At 63.4% G+C, this 23,370-nt stretch overlaps 1 protein-coding gene and 1 long non-coding RNA gene across 3 annotated transcripts; one reads left to right on the top strand and one right to left on the bottom strand.

The window, feature by feature from the left end:
- Window positions 1–389: 389 nt before the first annotated feature.
- Peds1 (plasmanylethanolamine desaturase 1) lies at window positions 390–19,021 on the bottom strand. Its single transcript, XM_078051937.1, has 6 exons — window positions 18,781–19,021; window positions 12,075–12,194; window positions 4,334–4,425; window positions 3,572–3,716; window positions 2,363–2,575; window positions 390–1,663 (listed from the first exon to the last, which is right to left on the bottom strand). The coding sequence occupies exons 1-6, from the start codon at window positions 18,902–18,904 to the stop codon at window positions 1,542–1,544; spliced, it is 816 nt and encodes a 271-aa protein (XP_077908063.1). The 5' UTR covers window positions 18,905–19,021; the 3' UTR covers window positions 390–1,541.
- Window positions 19,022–19,141: 120 nt separating this feature from the next.
- Window positions 19,142–22,545, top strand: LOC120886384 (uncharacterized). 2 transcript variants are annotated; one of them, XR_005729358.2, is made up of 2 exons: window positions 19,142–20,737; window positions 21,621–22,545. It is a non-coding gene; the product is annotated as an uncharacterized LOC120886384 (long non-coding RNA). The 2 variants fall into 2 exon arrangements; XR_013439847.1 differs by lacking the exon at window positions 21,621–22,545 and adding an exon at window positions 20,840–21,004.
- The last annotated feature ends 825 nt before the right edge of the window (window positions 22,546–23,370 follow it).

The raw sequence follows: 23,370 nt of genomic DNA, 5'->3' as shown, positions 1-23,370 counted from the left end.
AAAAATAAATATTAAAATTCTCTCTCTCTCCCTCTCTCTAAAAAAATAAATAAATAAATAAAATGTCCAGTGGCCACGCGCTCACGTCAGCCTGGGAGGCGGCGACACTCTGGGTTTCCCATCTCCTCTCCACTGTCCCCCTGCTCACTCCAGTCCAGACTTACCTCCTCTTGGCCTCAAACCTGTTCCTGCCTCAGGGCCCTTGCACTTACCATCCCACCAAGAGGCTCCTTCCCTGCTGCTCCTTGGCGGCTCTGCCTCCTCCTCCCCCAGGTCTTATCAGTGGCCCCTCCTCAGCACCTCCCCCTTGTCCCCTCTGCCCATGTCCCCCCACCTTTCCAATGGGGTTCTACCCTGTTCCTTCACAGATCACCACATGAATTTCCATGTGCATTTATTTATTTATGTTTATTGTTTCTTTCTTGGGGGTCAGATCCACCAGGCGGGTCCTTGTTGGTCTCTTGCTGTGGTGCCCCAGAGCCTGGCCCACGTCAGCTGCAAATGAACCTGTGCCAGATGGCCTCCTGGACTGGGGTCAGTCCTCGTGACTGCCATGATGCACAGGGAAGGCCACCGAGTCGGGTCCCTTCCCCAAGCGTTTGGAGCCTGTCAGCACTGATTCATGGCCTCAGGTGACAAGCCCCATCCTGAGGCCAGGGCTGGGGGAGCTGGGAAGGGCCAGGTGAGCCCCCACCTGGCTCCTAAGTGGCCTCCTGGCCCCCAGGGACAGACAGCGGGCGGCCAGGTTAAGCGGCCCCTGCCTGTTATAAATACATATGTACATCCAACATGGCGTTAAACATCACTCGCGTTACAGAAAAGGTATTAAGGCTTTCTATTATTTACATTAAACAAGCAAGCACCTTAAAAAAACCAAAACAAAAAGCCCGCTTCCTCCTTCTCTGACAACAGCCTGGCCAGAGGGGACACGGTGCCCGTCTCCCGCCAGGAGCCTTGGCAGGGCCCTGCTCGGCGTCTCTGTGCAGACCCCAGCTCGGGCCAGAACCAGAGGGCAGGGGGTGGGGGTCCGACTTGGGGCCCAGCCTTTCCTGGCCAGCTGTCCCCCGACCTTGGGGCGTGCACCCCTGGGTGGACAGGCAGGCTGAAGGCAGTGGCTAGGACTGTCCCCCACCAGGGCCTCTGGGTCAGTCTCCAGGACAAGGCAGGACAGTGTCCCGGGGCCTCCTGGACCTGGTGTCAAACAGGGAAGGACACAGGGGGACTCGGCAGCCAGTGCCAGCCACGCTGAAGGCTGCCTGGGTGGTGGCAGGCGCGCAGGGCGCGGTGGCCCTCTGCCTGAGGGACGGGCAGGACCGGGCTCTTTTCCGCAGTCAGGCCCCGCAGACGGGCGGCCGCTGGCCGGGGCCCAGGAAAGAGAACGGAAAGAGGAAATGGAAAATCAGTGGCTCAAGTATTCTGCGTCATGGGGGCGCCCGGGCGCAGCCCAGGAGGGTCCTCCGCGCGGAGGGGCCACTCCAGGAGGCCGGAGTTGGCAGATGGCTTCCGTGGGGCGGGGAGGCCGCGGCCGCGTGTGCTCCAGGCTACTTGACCTTCTGCGCCCACTTCATGTCGTCGGCCCGCGGCTTCTCGCCCGTCAGGCCCTGGACGAGGTCCTCCAGGCGCCTCCAGAAGCCCACCTTCTCCAGGGGGTAGTTGAGCCAGCCTGCGCGGGGGACGGGTGAGCGCCAGGGAGGCCGCCAGGCGCAGGTGGCCGACCCGCCTCCCGCGGCCCCGGGGCCCCTCACACGGCGTCTTCCCCCTCCGCCACGGCCGTGTGTCTGTCCCAGTGTGTCTGTCCCAGCTCGGGCCTTTGGACTGTTTCCTCTGCCAGACTGACCTGTCCCCACGTCCCTCAGGACCACCCACCTCTTCCAGATCCGACCTCCTCGCTCCCTGCCTCGCATCTCCCTGGCTGCACTCGCGGGGTTCCCCAGACACCTCAGCTCCCTCCCACTTCCTCAGGCCTCTGCCTAACGTCACCTCTGACACCTTATTCAAGGGGACCCTCCGTGCCCACCGTGCCCCGCTGCTCCCCCCCACCCCCGTGGCACCAGCAGATGAGCTGCATCTTTACTTCCTGTGCCCATCCCCCGCGGCTGGGAGTCGGTTTTATCCACTGCTGGGTCCTAGGCCCAAAGCAGAGATGGGCACACAGTAGGTGCTCAACAAACACCTGCTCTGGCTGGTGGGTGGCGGGAGTCAGGGCTCCGTGGGGTGGGTGTACTGTGGCACCTGCAGGGTGCTGGGCACACAGCTGATGCTCGTTGGTGTGCCCTGAGACCCACGAGGGCCAGAGTGCAGGACCCCGCGAGGCCCGCCCGCCCCAGGCCCCGGCCCGCCCCAGGCCCTCCGCCGCCCGCACCTGTGGTGATGCAGAAGTAGGTCTCGTGGGGAGAGACGTGGTGGATGCGGTGGTGTTTCCGTGGCAGGATGATGTGCCAGTCCTGGAGGAAGGTGACCCAGCGTGGCAGCCCGAAGTACGTGTGCGACCACTTGTGGATCTGGTTGGTGAAGGTGCCGAAGACGCTCAGGCAGAACACGAAGCACTCCCAGGGGTACAGCTGCGCCAGGGCCTCTGCGGAGACGGGCGTCACCGGGGCCGGCCGGGCCACCAGCCCTCACCCTGCAGCTCAGGGCCAGGGGCACCTGGGTGGTCTGCCAGCCTCAGCGAGCCTCAGGCCACCTTTCCACTGGGGCCAGGAGGGAGGAAGCACAGGGACAGGGAGACGCGGTGACGGCACAGCAGGGCGGGCCCAGGCTCGCTCGGGGACAATGTCCCTGAGTCTCACTTCCTGACCACTGACGTGGGGATGAGCCTCCCCCAGGCCCCCACGCAGACCTGGTCCAGGGGTCTCCAGGGGACAGACCCGCGGGAGGCAGGCACAGCAGGGGCACAGCTCTGCAAGGGTCTGGGGACCGCGCGGGGGCTCTGGGGGTCACAGCCCACGGAGCCGGCCCCACCCGAGACCCGCGCTGGCCTTCCCTTCTTCTGCGGCCAGCTCCAGGCTCGTCCCAAGGGGAGAGGCAGGGCCTCCTGGGCAGGTGACGGAGGAGGGCAGCAGGGGCACTCGGCAGCCACTCAGCAGCTGTGACCGGGGTGGGGGGCACGACGTGGCACCAGGCCCCCTCTGCCCTGCAGACATTCATCACCAACACCCACGGGAGCCACTCAAGCCCACTGAAGTGACCAGGGTGTGACTGACCTCACCTCTGCCCGGCTGCAGTGGCCTTGGGACAAGTCCTTTCAAAAGGGGGCGTCACCGGGGCCGAGTTCAGTGTGGCTGCAGGGGGCGGGCAGCTGCTCCCACCCAGAGCCCCGGGGCCAGCAGAAAGCGCACAGGCCCGGGTGGGCAGTGGCGGGCAGTGGCGGGCGGCAGTGGCGGGCAGCAGTGGCGGCAGGTGCGTGAGGCCAGGCGGGGGCGAGGGCCGGGGGCAGGCCGAGCCCAGTTCCCACTGCCCAGGGGAGCTGACCCAGTGTCTGTGTCCGACCCCTGGACTCCAGTGACCACCGACGGCGCCCAGCCGGGGCACGAGGGGCTTGGGACCGGCTGCAGCCCCCGCCCGGCCTCACCTGGGCTCTGGCTGTGGAACTTGTAGGCCATGTTGAGCAGCGGCAGCAGCATCACCAAGCAGTTGTCCCCGTTGGTCTCGATGAAGTCGTGCCGCGTGATGGCCGTGGGGTCGATGTGGTGCTCCCGGAACGGCCGGATGAAAGCCTGGTGGCCGTGGGGCGCCGACCAGTCAGCCAGGGCCACCTGCCACTGCAGACCCCTGGACAGGCACACCCAGGGCCCTCCACCCACGGGCACCGACGGAGCCCGCGGCCTGCAGGGCACCAGGAGCCTGGCCGGCCGCCCCCCCCTGGACTCAGCCCCCACTGCGCCGGCAGCAGAGCCCCTCCTCGGGAGAGGACGTCCCCGCCTCTGGCACAAGCTCTCCGAGAGCCGATGTGCCCACAGAGCACCGCCCCTCTGGCCACTCGGTCTGACTGGGCAGTGGGCACGTGGCCCAAGCGGGGCCGTGGGGTGAGTGGGGACTTTGGCTGTGACAGTGGGGGACCTCTCTCATTGTGGGTGGGCTGGGCAGCCACCCGGCAGCCGTGAGGGGACGTGAGGGGACGTGGAGGGGTGGGAAGGCCAGGGTGGGCCATGTCGGATGAAGCCAGGTCCAGCCAGTCTTCCTGCCCCTGAGCCCGGGTCAGCCCCGATCAGACCAGCAGCCAGGGCGGGGAGGGGACTCCAAGTTCAAGGCAGGCCCACACCCAGCTCCCGGACCACCCGTCCTGACGCCTCTGCTTCACCCGCGGGAAGGCGGGCTGGCCCCACGTACGCACCTTCCCCACGACGGGCAGCTCCACGGAGCCCCACGTGTCAGCGCCCCAGTGCACCAGGCCCGAGAAGAAGTCCGCGGTGACCGCCCCTGCAACTGAGGGCGGGAGCGAGCTGCAGCCGGCCCAGGCAGAGCCCCGTGGCCACAACGTCCCACGCTCACGCGTTTGTCGGGGGGAAAGCGTCCCTTCTCCACCCGGGACATCTTCCCTGTGGATGGAGCCCCTGCCTCACGCCTGTTCTGCAAGGGTCTGGGGACCGCGCGGGGGCTCTGGGGGTCACAGCCCACGGAGCCGGGGTCAGGAGAACAAGCTGGGCTCGGATCCCCTGGCGCCGCTCTCGCCCTCCCCCACACAGTGCGCCCGCGGCTGGAGGACTGTCCTGTGCCTGGGTCGACACCGTCCTGAACCTGGCGTCCTGCACCTTCTGCCCCAGCCGTGGGCAGAAGTTACTCCCTACCCCAGCTCTCAGTCCCAGGGCCGTGACCCTCTGGTCTCTAGCCGCCTCCCTCGTCTTTGTTTCCCGCCTGCTCAGCACAGAGTGGGTTCAGAGCAGCACAGTCACATGCAGTTCCAGCTCCACTGCTTGCTTGCTGTGTGACACTGCACATGTTACTTAACATCTCTGCGCCCGTTTCGTCTTGTAAGACCGGAGTGACTCTTAGGCACACAGTGGCCACCATTTATCAGGCCCTTTCTCAGTACCAGGCACATGGCTACGGGATGGAGCTCAACCCACCTCACCGTCTGTGAGGTATCACTGCCCTTTTGATTCCCACTTTAGAGAGGAGGAGACAGGCTTGGACAGCAGAAGTAAATGGACAAGGTCACACACACAGCAAGGGCCACACCTGGCTCCTGACCTGCCCTGAGACCCAGATCCGGCACAGCAGCACACACAGCCACCACTCGGGGGACACAGGCCGGGCAGCGACTGCGGCAGGCGATTCTCAGGGCTGTGGCCATCCACCCCCCACCCCTGCAGCGCCCCCTGCTGGCTCTCCCCTTCCCTCACACAGCCCCGTGCACCTCTGGGCTCTGCCGTGCGGCTCCGTCCGCCAGGTATACATCCTTTCCAAATGCAACACAGTGCACGGGGCCCTCTCCCAGAGTCCACTGACGTGTCCTCCCTGGACACCTGACCAGGTAACCTCACCTGCCACATCCCCAGCCCGGTTTTATTTTTACTTTGTTTTTTTAAGGCAGGTCCTCCCTAAGTTGTGAGGCTGGCTTTGAACCCATGATCCTCCTGCCTCAGCCTCCCGACTGGGATCACAGGCTGCACACTGTGCCCGGTGCACACAGCTGAGATTCTGGTTTCCTGTTTATGGCTGTGACCTGGATGTCGGCACATATCTGGGCTCACGGGGTGCGTGGCACACAGCAGGCCCTCAATACAGATCACTGTATTTGGGCAGAGGCTGCGTCAACCAAGCAACATCTGGCAAGGGCCCCCTGTGTGCCACCTCAGTGGGACACAGTGACGATGAGCTCTCCACCACCTGTGGCAAAGGGCAGGGGACCAGGCCAGCGCCCTCCTGCTCCTTCCCACTCGGCGTCCCCGTGGACTGCTTGCTGTTGGAGGCCCAGTCCTCAGCCCCTGGGTGACAGGGCCCTGGAGCTGTGGAGGCTGCAGAGAGACTGGACACCTCCCCAGAGAGCGTGGCTCAGGACCCAGGGACAGGGTGAGCGTCTGGGCCCCTGCAGTCTGCAGTTCTGATGGCCAGGCCAGAGTCAAGGGCAGCTGCTGAAGAACCTTCTGGAGAATCTAGGACTCCCGAGCCCTGCGTGGAGCGCGGGCGGGATGGAGGGCAGGGATGGCGGGCGGGATGGCGGGCGGGATGGTGGGCAGGGGCGACACAGCTTCTGCAGGCCCCCTAAGTCCCTGGTGAGCAGGGCGGGTGGGGACGTGGAGCAGAGCCACCTCCTGGCATGGGGAAGCCACAGGGCAGGCGGGAGGGCGTCCCTGCAGGCCTGCTCCTTGCAGGGGTCGGGGAGGCTGGGCACGAGGCAGAGGACGTCCTCGCTGCCCCTCAGAGCCCCTTCCCCCACGTCCAGGCAGCTGCTTCCTTGGCAGCCATCTCCCTCGGGGTGCCTGTCACCTGAGGGTCCCCTGAGTGAAGCCACACCCCAAGCAGACGCTCCGGCCACACTTCCCTGCTCTGTTCCCTCCCCAGTGCCGGGGGAGATGGCTGCGTGTGATCTCCATTTCTTGGATAAGGAAAGAGGCTCGAAGAAGTCGAAGCACCCCCCCTCGTCACGGGGCCTGGAAGTGGCAGCCTCAGGACAAGAACGGGGTGCCTACCACCTCCAACCTGCACCACGGAGGCCCAGGGCTCAGCAGGGCTCCCCCTGCCCACACTGCCTCTGCCCACCAGATTGCTGTGTGACCAGGACAAGCCCCTTACCCCCTCTGGGCCTCAGCATTCTCGTGCATAGTGAGGTAGCTGAGGGTCTCCAGAGGCCTGTTCCAGCCACGCCGTGACTCCTTTCAGCACTGCCGTCCTCCCTCTTCTCTGTGGTGCTGGGGGCTGAACCCAGGGCCTCCTGCAAGCGCCGCCCACTGAGCTGACCCCAGCCCTAAACTCTCCTTCTGGGCAAGGAACGGCCGTGGGCAAGAAGCGGCTGGAGGCAGGAGGGGTGTGGCCTGGTCCTCGTTCTGAGTGCTGGGCTCCAGGTAGAACCCACAAAGCCCTTTCCACTCCCCAAACCGCAGCTCGCCTCGAGGTTTAACGGGCTTGGCCCACACGCGGCCTGTGGCCCTGGCCTGACCGCGCTGGCCTTCCAGGAGACCTGTCCCACCAGCTCCCAGTCAGGACCGGCGTCCTGGCCGATCCAGTGCCAGGGTGGGAACACCTTGGGGGCCACACGGGTCTGCTTCCCACACTCAGGCTGCCCCGCAGGCCACGGACCCGCTGGCCCGCCCCCCAGGCTCCCTCCTGCCCCCCATCTCCCTCCCACCCCTGCCCTGTGCAACTGCAGGCCTGCTGCCAGGAGCGCAGACTGACCAAGCTGCTCTAGAACTTTCTACAGTCCACCACACGGTCACGGGCATTGTCAGCGTGCCCTGCTCTTTGCCGACCAGCGTCCCGTCATCCACGTGGAGAAGGACGTGTTCTCCACCCGGCCGTGGTGGCGCCTGGGTTGGCCCAGCTTCCCCTGAAGCCGGGTGGGCACACGCCCGGGCTCCGCTGGGTGAAGATGGCGCCCGTGTATTTTTAACCTGAAGCTCCCAGCCCTGGCCAGCACCTGTCTGCCTCAGGTGCCCTAATCCCCCCTGGCAGCCCGGCCCGCCCAGGCGGCCACACGTCTAATCGCCTTAACTGTCCTGGCGCTGCTGCTGCGGGTGACGAGATCCCCGATCCCACGGGAGGAGACCCCTGTGGCGGAGGTGTCCTCACGCGCTTCCTGCACACGGCACCTGGCCAGGGCTGGGGGTGCGCTCGGGGGCACGGCTCTCCACGCCTGGGGAGTGGCTGGCGCGGGGGGTGGAGCTTGGGTGGACCGCACACCTGAGCAGGTGCCCCAGGGCAACGGCGACAGCCCACTGCCCGGCTCTGACAAGATGAAAAGGCCTCCGACCCCTTCCCCCCAGACCCAGGCCCAGTCACCAGGAAGCCCCCAGCTGAAATCCCACGGAGGGAGGCGGCCGGGCGCGGTGGCGCACACCTGCGATCCCAGTGACTGGGCGGCCGAGGCAGGAGGCCCACAGAGCCCAGGCCAGGCTGGGCCATACGGCCAGACCCTGCCCCGGGAAGGAAGAGGGGCATTGGCAGGTCACGGAATGGACGGTGCCTGGCCTCTGCGTCAACACCGGGCCTGACCAGACCGGGAGGCAGGACGTGCACGGCGCTTGGAACAGGGTGCACAGGATCAGCCCTGCCACAGCCCATGTCCCAGAGGGACAGAGATCCAGGGTCGAGGCCCGTCCAGGCTCACTCGGTGGCAGGTGGCTGGGCGGCTGTGAGGCCACCGGAGGCCACTGTGAGGGTGGCTGCTGACTGCGCGGGTGGAGGAGCCCCCACACTCGGGGCTGCGAGCCCTGCCCCCTCCACAGGGTCAGCCGCAGGCTGGACAGCAAGTGCCCAGTGGCCTGGGCTCCTAGAGGAAGCTCGGGTAGGCCTGCCCTCCCGGTGCCTCGGTCTTGTCGCCTGTCGAGGGACCAGTCCCTGGCCTTCAGGCCTTCGCGCAGTGCACAGCGGTCAGGAAGGGGGCGGAGGGGCCTTGCCTCCCCCGCTGCGGGCACTGGCCCTGGGTCCGGGCTGGGGATGGCTCTCTAGGGACAGGCTCCGGGCTGCCTGCTGGCCTGCCAGGCCCCTTTGTTGGGGGCAGGGGAGGGACACAGAAGACTCTTTGTCCCTGTCCTGCTGGTGGCTGGCTCCTGGCTGGAGACTGGTTCCCCTGGGGCAGCTTCAGCCGCCGCCCTTCCCTTTAGACACTGGCACAGGGACAGCTCCTCCAGGCTCCACTCACCAGTGATGTGAGACCTGCCGGGCCGCGGGTCCCCAGGCAGGGGCTCTGGGGCTTTGCTGAGCCCTTCAGGGCGACTCACGGGACTCCCACCTCCACCTGACCAGGGCTGGGCCCCTCGCCCGCCAGACTCCCACCCCCTGCGCCCGCAGCACTGGGCCAGGGTCTCCCGCTAGCGTCTGGGCTTGGACCCCACGTCCTTTTCAGGCTCCGGATTCCTCTCTCCCACTGATCGACCAGCCGGGGGCAGTGGCCGCTGACCCTCCTTCTCTCGGCCCCCAGCGACCCCACAGCCCAGCGAGCAGAGTGCCTGGCCCAGCTCTCCCTGCGTCCCACAACCTGTGCCACCTCCACGGCCGAGTCCCTAATGGCTGAGCGGCAGTCACCTCCCCACGGCTCCTCGCGGGCGTGGAGGATCACCGCACCCAGACCACAGCCCGATCCCCTGTCCCCACTGCCTCTGAGCTGGCACCAACCCGTTCCCTTGGTGAACTGCCCAGCCTCACTGCACTCCTTCCTGTCCCCCTAACCCGCGGGCACACAGCAGCCGCAGGACCTTGGCGCTCGGGACTTCCTCTCCGGGACCCCCTGCCACACCCCCCGCCTGGCTGCCTGTAGGCTGTGTCCATCGTGTCCCCCGTGCCCGCTTTACCAACCACACACCTGTCAGCTCTTGCTCTGCCTGATTCCTTGGGCCTGCCCGGGGCACCGTAATCTCTGGGGAGATAGTGACGGGCAGGGGGCTGGCACGGTGCCCTCCGCCTGCGTGTTAACACAAATCAGGGCAGCTATTTAAATCGATCAGGGCTGTGTCAACACCGCTATCAGGATTGTCTGTGGTTATCAGCCGGAGGCAGAGGTGTGGGACGGGCAGCCACACCTCCCCGCAGGGTTCGGGCTCAGGCCCCAACCAGGGAAGGAGCCCGAGCCCTGCTCCCCCAGCACACGCCTGGCCTCCCGAGGACAGTGCCCAGGACCTCCTCAGGAGGCTGCCACAGAGGGGAAGTGCCCGGCACAGGGTCACCAAATAGCCACTGTGGAACTGACCAGTGAGGCCGCGGTGCCAGGTGCCTCACGGCGGTGACCCCCCCGCCTGCAGCTGGCCTCCCCGGCACTAGGCACACCTCAGGGGCCAGGGACTGTGGCCGTCTCGTCCCATTAGGCACCAGGGACTGGGCACAGGGTGCCTGACCACCAAGCCACCCCCCCACTTCTATTTTTCATTTTGAGTCGGGGTCTTGCTAAGTTGCCAGAGCTCCTCATGCAGCCAGGGGTGGTGCCAGCACCTCCCAGCAGCGAGGGGGGCGGAGGCAGGAGGATGGGGAGTTCAAAGTCAGCCTCAGTGACCCGGCGAGGCCTGGTCCCTAAGTGAAATACCAAAAGGGCCGGGACGTGGCACAGTGGTTCAACCCCAGCATCCAAAACCAAAAAAAAAGGCCACTGGCCTGAGCCGTGTGCCCCGCAGGCCCAGCAGTGCTCTTCCGCGTGTGGAAATGAGGCTCGGAGACGCCAGGGACACGAGCAGCAAGGGTGACCCCGTCTGTGGACACCTGCTCGTCTGAGGAAGGGCTGGGTGGCTGCAGGTCCCTCGCGTCCCTGGGGGCAGGCAGGGCCAGGCTCTGCAGCACTGCACAGGTGCTGGCCAGCCTGCTCCCCTCCAGCCAGTCCGGCCCCCAGCCCCAGATGGTCAGTTGGTGGCCTGAGCGCCACTGGCTTGGCCGCCAGAGCCTTCAATGAGATAGCGGGCACTGAACCCTGAGGGCGGCCAGGCGGGTGGGAGCAAGGGCCCAGCTGCCCCTTGCCGGGGCAGGCCTGGGGCTTGGGGCAGAGAGAGCGTGAAGAGGAAGCTTCTGCCCTTGAAGGACTGACGTGGGGACGGCGTGGAGAGGGCAGTGGGGGTGTGGCATGTGACGGGACCGTTATTTTTAATTTTTTAATAGAGGGGATGGGATCCTCGGGCACTCGACCGCTGAGCTGCGTCCCAGCCCCATTTATTTTTCATTTTGAGTCAGGGTCTTGCTAGCTGTTGAGGTTGGCCTTCAACTTTCTAGCCTCCTGGGCTGGGGCTGGGGCTCATTAACGTAAAATAAAGACACGGTGTCCACCTAAAACTTAAGAATAAATATTAAATAAAGCCTTTCTAACCTGCTGCCTCGGCCTCCCATTCTGGGGTCACAGGCTCACCCCACCGGGCCCCAGGGCTATTTTTGAGGAGCCACCAGGAAGGGCCTCTCTGAGGAGGTGACCTCTAAGCATCTTGAGCCCTGTACCTACATATCTTTGAAGAAAGAGTTCCGGTCCCAGGGAACAGCCACACAGAGGCCCCCGAGGGACGTGGGAGAGGCCAGAGGCCAGCGTGGCGGGAGCGGGGCGAGCAGCAGGAGGTGACCGTGGGTGCAGTGACCGAGGAGCTGGGATCCGCCTCAGCTCACGTTGGGCAGGGCAGCAGGAGGCCTGAGGCTCCTGCAGGCCCCCTCCCTGGGCCACGTGGGGACACTGGCTGGTGGGGTGGGGCCGGGAGTGAGGACCCCAGGCAGGCGGGGCAGAGGGACGAACCCAGCCGAATTCCCTCTTAACACCGGAGCCGTCAGGCCACAGAGGCCTTCTGCTTTCCTGTGAGTCACTGCGTTTCTGACCCGCCTGGGATGCCGCCCGCGCCCTGCACTCGCCAGACAGCAGCCCCTCCGACCCGACGGCGCCCCGTCAGTGCTGATGCCGGGATCCAGGTCCACTCCCTCGGGTGGACCGTGCAGACCTCCACCCACTGCCTGCCCTGGGCCACGCCTGTCGAAGTCCTGTTACCCCTAGGTCCCAGGACACCCCCTTTGGCCACACTCCGGGAGCCTGCTGCCCTCTGCTCCCGGGGGTTTCGGGGAGGGACGCCCGCCGGAGGGAAGCCCGGGCTGGGCTTTAATCTGATTTAAACGGGAGTCGGTGGCCTTTCCTTGGCGTCGTGGTCACCACAGAGGCCGGCTCAGCAGCGTGGTGAAGGTGGGGCCAACAGCTCGTGCCCAGGGCAGGAGAGGACCCAGGGCTGTCACGGTGCTGGGCCCGGAGGACAGGGCACAGGTGACACCAACTGAGGGGAAGGCGGGGCTCCCACAGCAGACTGCCATGAGCACACACGCGCACACACGCGCATACACGTGCACACACGCGCACACACATGCACAGACGCACACACACATGCACACACGCACACACACGCACACACATGCACACACGCGCACACACACACATGCACATACATGCGCACCAGGCAGGCCTGGCCACTCACCGACGCCCAGGACGACGGCGGGCGCGTGCTCCCAGCGGGCCAGCAGCAGCAGGTGCAGCAGGTTGTGGGCGAGGAGGCTGAAGCACAGGAGCACGGAGCACCACTCCTGGAGTCGCTTGCCTGGAGAGAGGACAGTGAGGAGGGGTGAGGCACAGGCGCCAGGCGGCCAGGGTCCAGGCCCCCCCCAGGAGCACGAGGCCCCCTGCCCATTTCACAGATAAGCTCACTGAGGCCCAGAGAGGGGTCAGGCCTGCCGACCACAGGCATGGTGCCCTCCCGAGAGCAGGTCCCTAGCGCGGCTCCCCTGCTCGGGCGGCTGCTCCGCTCGGGCGGATCCTGCGCACAGGGGCTGGCGCCCTGGCCCCGCAGGCTCTCTGCACAGGGCTCTCCTCAGCCGACCACTGCCTCCAAGTGGAGGCTACCAACACCCTCTGATCCTGGAGGCTCCGATCCTGCCCAGCCTCCCCTGAGCACTCCTGGGCCTGAGCAGGAGGTCTTTGGGACACGAGGGCTGGCGCTACCTGGGCAACGACCCGGGGTGGGGTGGTGGGGTCAGCCGGGGGCTGCTCCTCTGGACGAGAAGCCGAGCTCTGGACGGCCGGGGAGTGTCCACTCTTGGCAGCCCCAGGGCTGGGCGGAACCCGGGGTGCTGCTCCCCAGCCACAGCCCGGCCTCCTGAGGTCTTCACTCTGAGCCATCCTCTGCCTCCACTCCCGAGCACGGGGTGGAAGGCCAGCGCCATGGCACCTGCGCCCCCATTTCTAACAGCCCACAAGCCGGGACGCCCTGGCCACACACTGCAGCTGTGACCGAGGGCTCAGAACACCGCAAATGGCCGCAGGCCACCAGGCCGGGGACTGACCATATCAACCCAGCGCCAGGCACCTCCTCCGCCAGGGGAAGCTGGGCAGCCATCTAGTCGCGGACACGGAGAAACGTTTGGGACAGACAGTGATGCAAAGGGCCACCAACAGCCACGGTGAAAGAAAAGAGCCCGGTTGAGGCTGCCTTTCCATCTACGCCTTTTGAACACAACACACCAACTTTTTTCAACCATAAGCTAAAGGTTTAAAAAAATAAAAGGCAATCGGAACGTCACGTGGGTGACCAGAACCCAGGGCAGGCAGCTGGTCCCGGCACGAGGCCCTCACTGTGGGACTCTGGTGGTCATCAGTGTGGGACACCTACGGAGCACTAAGTGCCGAGCACCTGTGGCGGGGGAGACCTGCGGAGGAGAAGACTGAGGGTCAGAGTGCTCAAGGAAGTCACTCAGGGCCACCTGGCTCGTCAGCTACAGACTGCGATCCGCCGGCCAGAGGGTCTGGCTCCTAAGACCCTCCCTTACCCTACCTGTCCGGCTCCTGACGCTGCCCCCATCACTCCAGTGACATTCTGGGTCAGGAGCCCAGGGCCAGGCAGGCCCCTCACCCGGAGACCTGCTCCTGCTCCCGCAGCCCTCAGCCTGGGGTCTCCCGGGAATCTGGGTCCCTGTGCCAGTGGGGACCTCAGTTCTGATCCACAGAAAATCCATCCCAGCCTCTGTGCTCCCCCAACACGGGCGCAGCACTGGGGACCGTAGCCCAGTGAGCTCTTCCGTTTGTGCTGCGGAACAAACAAGTCCCTGACCAGTCCGAGGGGAGGGGCCCAGGCTGCCTCGGCTGTCCCTCACCCACACACCTTGGAAGGGAGTCTCCGGCTCTGTCACCCTGCTCCACGCCCAGCCTGAGCCGGAACCAGGACAGCTGCCCTCCCCTCACCCCGTGAAGACCAAGGCTCAGACTGGCCAGGGGAACGCCAGGGTCACGTCCCTGTGGCCTCTTGTTCAGAAAAGGCCAGAGGCCAAGAAAGAGCAAGGACTTCAGCAGAGGAGTGGGCCTACGGCAGCCCGGCCTGGTCCCCTACGGAGCCCCCTGGCCCAGATCCCCAGCCCTGGGCCGCCATGGGCAGCCCCAGCCCAGGGCCTTCCCCTTTCCAGTTCCTGTTCGCCCAGGGCCCAGGGCTCAGAATCAGGAAGCCCAGGGGTGGGTGGAGGGCGGGGGCTGTGAGGGCACAGTAGGAACCAGGACAGGTGACCCCTCTCTGCCAGCCCCCCTCAGCCTGCAGGACACAGTGGGCAGAGTGGGCAGAGTGGGCAGCAGCACCGGGCCAGACAGCAGCAGCAGTCACGATGCCCATGTCCACTGGCCGCTCGCGGAGTCCCGCCAGGCCCACACCAGAGATGCTGGATCCCAGGGAAGGATTTGCCCCGTTTCTCTTTTAAATGAGCTAAATTTAAAAATCATGTAAAGTCCCAGTTTCCCGCTTCCCTGGAGAACACAGGCTCTGGCCACTCTGGCCACCTCATCTGATGGGCCTGCCCTGCCTGTGTCCTCACGCTGCCTCAGGGGCAGCCTGGCCGGGCTTGTGCGGTCATCTGAGGAGGGGTCACGTTCAAGTCTCAGCCCCTTTAAAGAAGGATGTGGAGCCCACGCCCCCAGGTGACGACGCTGAGGCTCAGAGCCGGGGTGGATCTGGACTCGTAAACGCAACGGCACGTCCAGCCTGGCCGTCCTGAGTCCAGAGATGACCGCTCTTCCCCGTCCACGAAAAACATCCTGGAACCTGAATGTTCCCGCCCAAACTCCATCCCCCCGTGGAACCCGGGTCCCTGTGCCCCTGGGGACCTCAGTTCATCCACAGAAAATCCACACACGACGGTCACCAGCCCTTGAGGGCCGCCGGTAGGAGCCGGGTGCCGCGCTAAGGACGGCCGAGGCCCCCTCACGCCTCCCAGCTGGGGACCTCCCCCCACCCCCGAGAGGGAGAAAACAGCCTGGAAAGACGGAGTGACCTGCCCAAGGCCACTCGGTGGTCAAGGCTTGGACCTCAGCCCCCCAGGCCGGGGAGGGCAGGTAGCCTGAACGCTGCCACTCGAGACGGGCAGGCGGAGGGTGGGCGGGTGCAGGGCTTGGCCCAGGTCACCCACCTCCGCTGGCTCCGGCGCTGAGCCCCTCTCCACCAGCCCGGGCTGGGCAGACGTGGGCGACGGGGGCTCAGGGACAGCAGTGGCCGCCCGCTGGCCGGGGAGGGCAGGGCCGCGTGCAGGCTGGTGGGGCAGGCCACAGCCGAGGCTCGCCATCAGGCTGCCCCTGTCCTGCTCTGCGCTTCTGACTGCCCCCCACCACCCAGAGAGGGAGGGGACCAGGACAGAGGGACAGAGATGACAGTGGGAATCCGGCGGGAAGGAAGAGAAACGAGAGCCAAGGCAGAGCCTGCACCCCCACCCTCCCCACCCACCCAGAGCCCCCTCCCCAGGGCGGGGCGCCCCAGGCTGGCGGGGGAGTGGGCAGCCAGATCAGGCCCCCCAGGCCCCCCCAGCCCAGCAGTCTGGGACACCTGAGAAGTGGCCCCCACACAGCCAGGTTTCAGTGGCACCTTCTGGAGGCTGGACACGTGCCTGACCTCCCGGCCTGCCCGGGCAGGACCCCAGACCCTCACACCCGGACACTCGGCCCGGGGTCTTTTGTGACTGTGAAAGTCAAACCCAGAGTGGGGTGCTGCGTAGGCCCCTCTGTGGCTCCCAGTCCCCAGGATCGGCTGGGACAGGCTGCTGTCCCCTCTGCCTCACGTTCACAGGTCCCCTGCCCTCGGCCCGCACACCCCCCACGGCTCTGCGTACCAGGCCCCGCACAAGCCCCCCACAAGCGCCACTCTGCTAACCTGGACCACTGTCCCCAGGCCTGACACCGGTCCCGGGTTGGCTCCCTTCCAAGACAGTTAAGAATGTAGAACCCTCCCTGGCTCCGCGGGGCGCACCACCAACCCACCAACCCGGAGGCTGAGGCCAGCCTCAACAAGACCTGCCTCCAAGTGAAAACGAAAAGCACTGGGTGCAGCTCAGAGGCACGGCGCCCGGCCAGCTCCGGCTCTGAGAGGGAGGGCCCCAGCACGCGCCAGTCCATGCTGCTGCTGACCGGCGAGTGACCTTGGGCAGGTCACTGCTCTGCCTCAGGAACCTCTCCACAGAGGCGGGACAGAGGCGGGCGGGAGCTGCTCAACACACTCACTCCCTGCCCTCGCTGACCTTCCCACCTGCTGGGGACAGACATGGCTCATCCCAACCAGGATGGCGTGCAGGACACGTGTGTGCCTGGTGAGGGTGAGGGGCTAACGGAGGCCTCAGCCTCCTCTTCCTCGGGAAAGCAGAGGTAACACCAGGCAGACCTCACAGCTGGAGTGGGCATGAATCGAGAAAGAGCCTGTGAGGAAAAGCCTGGCACACAGTTGATGCTCAACAGATGTTGAATGCATCAACTGCCCTTGGTATCCACCATGAACTGTCAAGTGCCAAACCACCTCTGGCCCAGGAATCTCAAGAATTCAGTCCCAGAACCCAGAAACCCCTCCCTGCTCTCCCTGTTCACCATCCTGGCCCACAGGCTCCCTGCATTCTATAAATGTGCCCAGCGCAAGCCCACCCCAGGGCCTTTGCAACTGCTGTTACCCTGGTCTGCATGGAACCCTTCTTCAAATATCTTTAAGGCTCTTCCCTCTTCCTTTCTCCCCTTCAGGTCTCTGTGCAAATGCCCTCTGCTCAGAGGCCTGCTGCCTCTCCGGAATGTCACCCCCTCCCTAGCCTTCTCCCTTTCCTGCTGTACGCATTTCATAGAGCTTGCAACCATTGGGCAGGAAAACTTTTCCTTATTTTGAAGTTTACTGGCTGTTTTCCTACTAAAATACTGCTCTAGGTTTTCTGTCTTGTTTGTTGCTTTGCCCCCAGGGCCTGGAACAGGGACAGGAATATAGGTGTTTCTCAGATCAGGTCCAGAGAGGTCAAGGTACTTCCCCAAGGCCACACAGTGAGGAGACAGAAGCTGACGGAAAGTAATTTGGAAGAATCGGTTTGAACAGGCTCTCCTTTCCCTCCAGGCCAGGAGGACAGAAGGCCTTGACCATGGTTTGGGGTAGCAGGAGGCTGCAGACAGAAGGGCTATTCTTCAGAGAGAAGGATGCTTGGGGAACCAGAACCAGATATGGGCAGACACGCGGTCATGATGGAGTGCGAGATGGGGGCTTGCAATGCCTGCCGACCGTCTGGGCTGGCCGAAGGCAGGCAGGGGGCAGAGCTGGCTGTCCAGTGGAGGCCTTCGAGCCTTGGCCCTCCATTCCCAGGGGGGAGCCTGAGGACCACAGAGACATGACGGCTTGCTCTGGGCTCACAGCGGAGGTCCTGGGTCAGCTGAGGGAGCGCTGCCCTGCCAGGCCCCAGGCGATCTCACTGCCTTTCCTAACTGGGCGCCCACATTTATCCTGTGCTTGTTCAGAAGTGAGGACACTGAAGCCGGGGAGGAAAAGTGGCCTGGCCCAAGCCACACAGTCCCTCAGGGGCCAGCCCCCTCCCCCCCAGGGAGAGCAGGAGGTTGACATCTAGAGGCCGGGTGTTTTGGGTGTGGCCCGAAGAAACCTTGGCAGCAGGAGCAGGTGCCCAGTCAGGTTTGAAAACCTGCACACACACAGCTCGGCCCTGGAAGGGCACGGGCCCAGAGATCCAGGACCCACAGAGGAAAAGCAAAGGTCCCAAGGTCCTGCAAAGGTCCCTTAGGGCTGTCGGGGCAGGAAGCCAAGAGGGCGGAGGCCCCAGGCCCACAGGCAAGGACAGTGCATGGTGGCATCTATCCTGGCAAAGGAAGATGTCAGAATGTTCCACAGACAAAGCTTGAGTGATGGCAACAGGCTGGCAGAGGGACCCCAGGCAGCTCCCTTCACCTCACTCTGGAGTCCCTCTCCAGGGGAAGCAGGCAGCAAGGTCCTGGGGCTCCAGTGGGAGTCCGGGAACAGGGTGGGGGTTGGCGGTTACTGAAGCATGAATGTTGGACAAAGCAGGAAGAAACCAGGAGGAACCTTGGCCGGTGGCAAGGGGCAGAGCTGAAGCAAGGACCCCAGTCGTCTGAGGAGCACAGGGCTCCACAACCAAGTCTTAATGGAGGGGGATGACACATGAACGTGGGGAGAGGCGATGGCTGGAGTTGGGGCTTGTGTACAGGGGGAGCTTACACTGGGGGGGCTTGCATCCCCCCACTCCAGGAGCCTGGGGCAAAGGGCGATGCTCTGCACTGGAGGGTGCCACGGGGGTAAGGGAGACAACCAAGACGCTGGGAAGGGCGTCTGGCCAATTCTGCAGCCTCCAAATTAGGGTTCCTAGGAGGAGTGGGGTGAGGTCACTATCTGCATCCCAGGACCCTAGCAAAAATACAGATGGGAACTCTGGGTAGATTCCGGATCCGGGGGAAGCCAGGATGGGACGTGACTTTAGGTGGCCGGGGACGGCGCCTGTAGCCAAGGGGCTGCCTCAGTCTTGAGGCGGGTCCTGAAGTGAAGGTTCCCAAGTCTAGGGGCGCTCACTGCAGCCCGCAGCGCTCCGGGGACAGGATTCCGGATGTGCGGGTCGCATGGAAGCTGCCTGGGGACGCGGGACCTGACGGGGTGGTATCATTGATCTGGGAGTGTCTCTGCAGCCAGGAAGCCCCGCAGCTGGGGTTCAGGCTTGGGCTTGGAGAGGACGCTGGGATGGGGACCCCGGACCTGGGGGCGTTATTTGCAAGTTGGAAGCCTGGGCCGGAGTTCCCCATCTGGGCCCCAGGCTGACGTTCCGACCTGGGCAGCCCAGGGTCGCTGTCCGCAGCCGGGCTGGTGACTGCAGGCCCGGAGGGGGGCCCGGAGGTCCTACCTGGCGAGTAGAGCGCGGCCAGCTCGCGGGCCCCGGCGTGCTGCGCGCCCCAGCGCCGGCAATACGCTGCCTCATCCTCGTCGAGCTCCGGCTGCTGGCCCGGCCCGTCCTCGGCGCCCGCCATGGCCACTCGCCCGGCCCGCCCGGTGCGCTCTGCTGGCGGCGGCGGCGGCGGCGGCGGCACAGCCGCGGAACCGCGGCGAGATCACGCCGCCCAATGACCGCCCGGCGCTGGGCGCGGCGGCGGCGCGGGCGGGGGCTTTGCCCGGCCTCGCGTCACAGCCAATCGGGGCCCGCACCGGAAACGCGCCGGCCAATCGGCGGCCCCCGAGCCGCAGCCAACCGCGGCGCCGGGGGCGGGGCCGCAGCTGGGCGCAGCTGGGCGCGGAAGCGTGGGGTGGCGGCGCGTCCCCGCCTGCCCCGCTCCGCCCCCGGGCGGCCGCGCGCCGGCCTCCTGGAATCCCGGCACGTCGCCGCCCGCCGCCCGGCTGACCGGTCGGTGCCGTGGGCCTGGGCCGGGCCAGCGGCGGGCGCTCCTCCAGCGCGTGCCATGAAGCGCCCACTGTGCAAAGTACGCGAGGGGAGGCGCCGGGCAGTGGCCGGGGGAGCCCGGCGGGCACCTCGAGGGCGGCTCCTAGCGGGGCAGCCTACTGTGTGCAGACCTTTCCAGGACCTGGCGCCCACCAGCTACGTGCCGCGCACTAGGAGCCCGGGGAGAAGACACCTCGAGCCTGTCCCGGCCCCAACTCGTATTCTTTCCGGGGCGGGGACAGAAAACTGATGAAAAGGACCGTAGAAGTCACTGCTCCCTAGCAGCCAGGCGCCGGGCCAAGAGTTGGAGAAGGGGCACCCAGAGAGGCCCCCGTGACTCCCTGCTCAGAGGTGCCCCCTCCTCCGGGCACTGTGACATCACCCTGTTTTGTCCTCACAGGCTTGTCTTGTGGGCAGTGAACTTGCAGTCCCTGTCCGCTCTGCCGTGAAACAGTCTCCTGAGGCCTGGGACTTCCTTTGTTCCCAGGGGAACCCCCTCTGGCCCGAGGAGGAGCAGCTGGCACGCTGTAGACGCTCCAGAAAAGCTTGAATGCTCCCGGCTCAGCCAGATGCCTTCAATACTGGGGCAGGTAAATGGCAGCAGCAGGCTTTACCCCAGGTCTAGCTGGCTGCACAAGTAATTGCTCACTTAAATTCCACATGCTGCCATCAAGTGGGAGCTGCCTGGAGGCCGGGAAGGACCTAAGAGGTCCCGGGAGGGAGGCTCTTGCAGTTTCATTCAGAAGCTCCATCTTCATTCTTCTCTGCAGGATTTAAGCTCTGAATTCCTCAGCTTCCAGCCTCCCCCGGGCTGTTTTCTGAGCATTCCTACCCTGGGTGGCCACTGCCCCTGGTCAGTCTCATGTCCCTTTCTGTCACCTTCCCATATCTCTTCCCAGAGATGAAGAGGCACCTTGGAATGGCCCTTACAGGCTGCAGCCCAAGTCCCCGCAAATTCTGGTGAACTGTCTGGCCTTGCGCCAGGTTTGACTGCTGGGTTGGGTTTTAACCCAGGAGGTTATCTTGCCTTGCTTTGGTGGGGCCTGGATCTCAGATTTCAGGGACACACCTCTAAAGCTTGCTGTGTGCCCCAAGGCGCCAAGCAGGATGAAGTGGCTGGTGTCCACAGGCCCCCTCTGTGGCCAGGGCCTGGTGGCCCTCCGCCCACTCACTCCACACTTGTGTGTGGAGGGCCGGCGGCCCAGCTGTTCTAAAGAAACCACAGCCAGCGCAGGGTGCTGGCTCTCCTGGAAGGTGAGGGTAGAGGCCATTTGGTCAAGAAGGTGACATTTGAGCCAAGGCTAAAGGAGAAGGAAAGCAGCTGTGCAGATGTCTGGGACAACTGATTCCAAGCTGAGGAGCCCTGAGTGCAAAGGTCCCAAGTGAGGAACTTGCTTGTGGTGTTCCAGAAACAGCAAGAAGGCAGGTGAGAGAGCGAGGGGGTGGCAGTGGGGGGCGGGCAGGAGGCCGGGCCTTGGAAGGGTTATAAAGTCTTACTTTAAATGACCCGGGCGTCCCCTCCACGCAGGGTTTTGAGCAGAGAAATGGCAAGATTTGGGCTGGGGATGTGGCTCAAGCGGTAGCGCACTCGCCTGTCATGCATGCCGCCCAGGTTCGATCCTCAGCACCACGTACCAACAAAGATGTTGTGTCAGCTGAGAACTAAAAAAATAAATATTAAAAATTCTCTCTCTCTCTCTCTTTCTCTCTCTCTCTTAAAAAAAAAGAAATGGCAAGATTTGACTTCCACTTTAAAAAATTATTTTTAATAGGTCAGACACATGCTTTGAAAATCAAAATGACATAAAAGGATGTACATCAGAATATACTACCCCCCTTCTCCAGTCTAACCCAGAAAATGAGTTACCTGGGAATGAGTTTCTTGTCCATCCTACAAGTTTTATGCAAATACAGACAAAATGCATACTTATTGCTATTGTCCTCCTCTTTTTACTCAAAAGGTACCTTACTATTCTGCTCTGGGGTCATTGTTTTTAATCTTGCCCTAGCAGTTGGAGTGAACCCAGGGGTGCTGACCACTGAGCCACCCTCCCAGCCCTTTTTATATTTTATTCTGAGACAGGGTCTCGCTAAGTTGCTGAGGCTGGCTTTGAACTTGCAATCCTCCTGCCTCAGCCTCCAGAGTTGCTGGGATTACAGGTGTCCACCACCGCCCCGGCTCCCCCCCCCCACGCTCTTTTAAAGATATAAATTACACACTTTTTAACATGCAGCATGTACCTTTAATAACTCAGCGGTTTTTAGCGTATTCACAAAATTGTGTGATCATCACCACTGACTAATTCTAGAACCCAGTCATCATTCCCAGAAGAAGCCGCGGATCCATTAGCAGTGGGTCCTCACTGTCCTCGTCCCCAGCTCCCGGTCTCCACTGTCCACTTCCTGCCTCCGTGGATCTGCTTCCTGTGGCTTTTCATACAACAGACCACGAACCCGCAGCCTCTGCGCCTGCTTCTCCCCCTCGCTGAGGCTCGTCCCCGCTGAAGCTGGCCCAGGACCTCAGCCCGACACAGGGGCGAATCCTGTTCAATGTCCCCGTGTGTTCAAGCGTTCCACTGAAGGGCACTCGGTTTGTTTCCACCTGGGGCCTGAGCAGGGCTGCTGGGCACCCTGGTGCCAAGGTTTCGTGTGGAGCAGGTTTTCGAGTTGCCTAGGGGCGGACCTCGGAGTAGAACTGCTGGGCCAGGTGTGGTGAGCCCTTTGCCGCGACACCGTGTACACCCACAGCCCTGTGCCACGTCCCTTGCCCCCCCCACCCCCACGGCTTGGCCACTTTCCACTTCAGACTTCAACCTTCTGGCCAAGGGGCCGACACCCCTCCGTGGTTTGGTTTCGTTCCCGATGGGTGATGATTGACCATCCTTCCAGGTGCTGGTGGCCCATTCACAGATCTTTTTTTGGAGAAATATCTATTCAATCCTTTGCCCATTTAAAAAGTGTTGGTTTGCCTTGTTTATTTTTTTGTACTGGGCATTGAATCCATAAGTCAGTTTCTCCCTAAGTTCCCCAGATTACCTGCCTTTGTGTCTTGAGTTGCTGGGGTTCACAGGCATGCGCCACCAGGCCTGGCTTATTTATCTTTCTGTTGTCGAATTGTAAGAGTTCTTTATATAATGTGGTCATTAACTTTTCATTAGATAGATGTTTTGAATATATCTCCTACTCTCCTGTTGGTTGTCATTGTACTATCTTAATAGACAAGCACATATTTTACTTTGGTGAAGTCCATTTATCTGGTTTTTTTTTTTGTGTGTGTGTGTGTGCCTTAGGTGTCACATTGCCACACTCTTTTTTTCCATGGCTGCATCATATTCCACAATGTGGCTGGACCGTAATTCAGCTAACCAGCCACTTGTGGACGGAGATTGCGTGGCTTCCTCTTTGCAGGTTACAAACTTAATGCTTTGTGGGTGCAGGTAGACCAGTAGCACATACCTCTGAGGTGGGGTGGCTGGGACAGATGTTAAATGCCTTTTGATTACATTTTGATAGAGGCTGACGAATGGATTGGCAGGTGGGTAGATCTTGCCACTGGAATCCTCTACTAATTTAGATGCCCACGAGCTGGGTTTCGACAGCCACCTGTTTCCCCAGCCTTGCTGACCTGATGTGGCCATTAAGTAAGTCAAGTCACAGAAGACTTAAAACTCAGTCCTTCCGCTCTGCTGGCCACATTTCAGGGGTTAATGGATCAACAGTGCAGAGAGAGTTTGCACAAAGTTCTGCTGGACTGTGCTGTGACCTTGAGCACAGTTGGGCAGTGACCTTGGCTTTACATGAAAAGAGGATCCCTCTGGCTGCGAGGGTGGCCGGGTTCTGGTGGCCCCAGTGTGGGAGGTGCTGGCCGATGTCCAGAGTGTAAGTGGGCACCAAGTGTTCTTGCCCAGAGAAGGACACAGGAGTGTGGTCACATCTGAGCAAAGAGAGAGGAGGGGGAGGTGGAGTCACAGACTGGGGGAAGGTCGGGGGCAGGGGTGAGTGATGGGAGGCACGGCCTGGAGTGAGGACCGTCCTGGTGGTGGGCAGTGGCAGATCTCT

Source organism: Ictidomys tridecemlineatus, chromosome 5 (assembly GCF_052094955.1).
Source record: "Ictidomys tridecemlineatus isolate mIctTri1 chromosome 5, mIctTri1.hap1, whole genome shotgun sequence".
In the NCBI taxonomy this organism is placed as follows: Eukaryota; Metazoa; Chordata; class Mammalia; order Rodentia; family Sciuridae; genus Ictidomys; species Ictidomys tridecemlineatus.
This window is presented reverse-complemented; position numbering and strand designations above follow the sequence as displayed.

Coding starts and splice junctions, on each gene's coding strand:
- Peds1 (XM_078051937.1), bottom strand. CDS start 18,904: ATGGCGGGCGCCGAGGACGGGCCGGGCCAGCAGCCGGAGCTCGACGAG. Junction 3,717..4,333: donor AGCTGCCCGTCGTGGGGAAG/GTGCGTACGTGG, acceptor CACGGCCACCAG/GCTTTCATCCGGCCGTTCCG. Junction 1,664..2,362: donor CTACTTCTGCATCACCACAG/GTGCGGGCGGCG, acceptor TCCCCCGCGCAG/GCTGGCTCAACTACCCCCTG.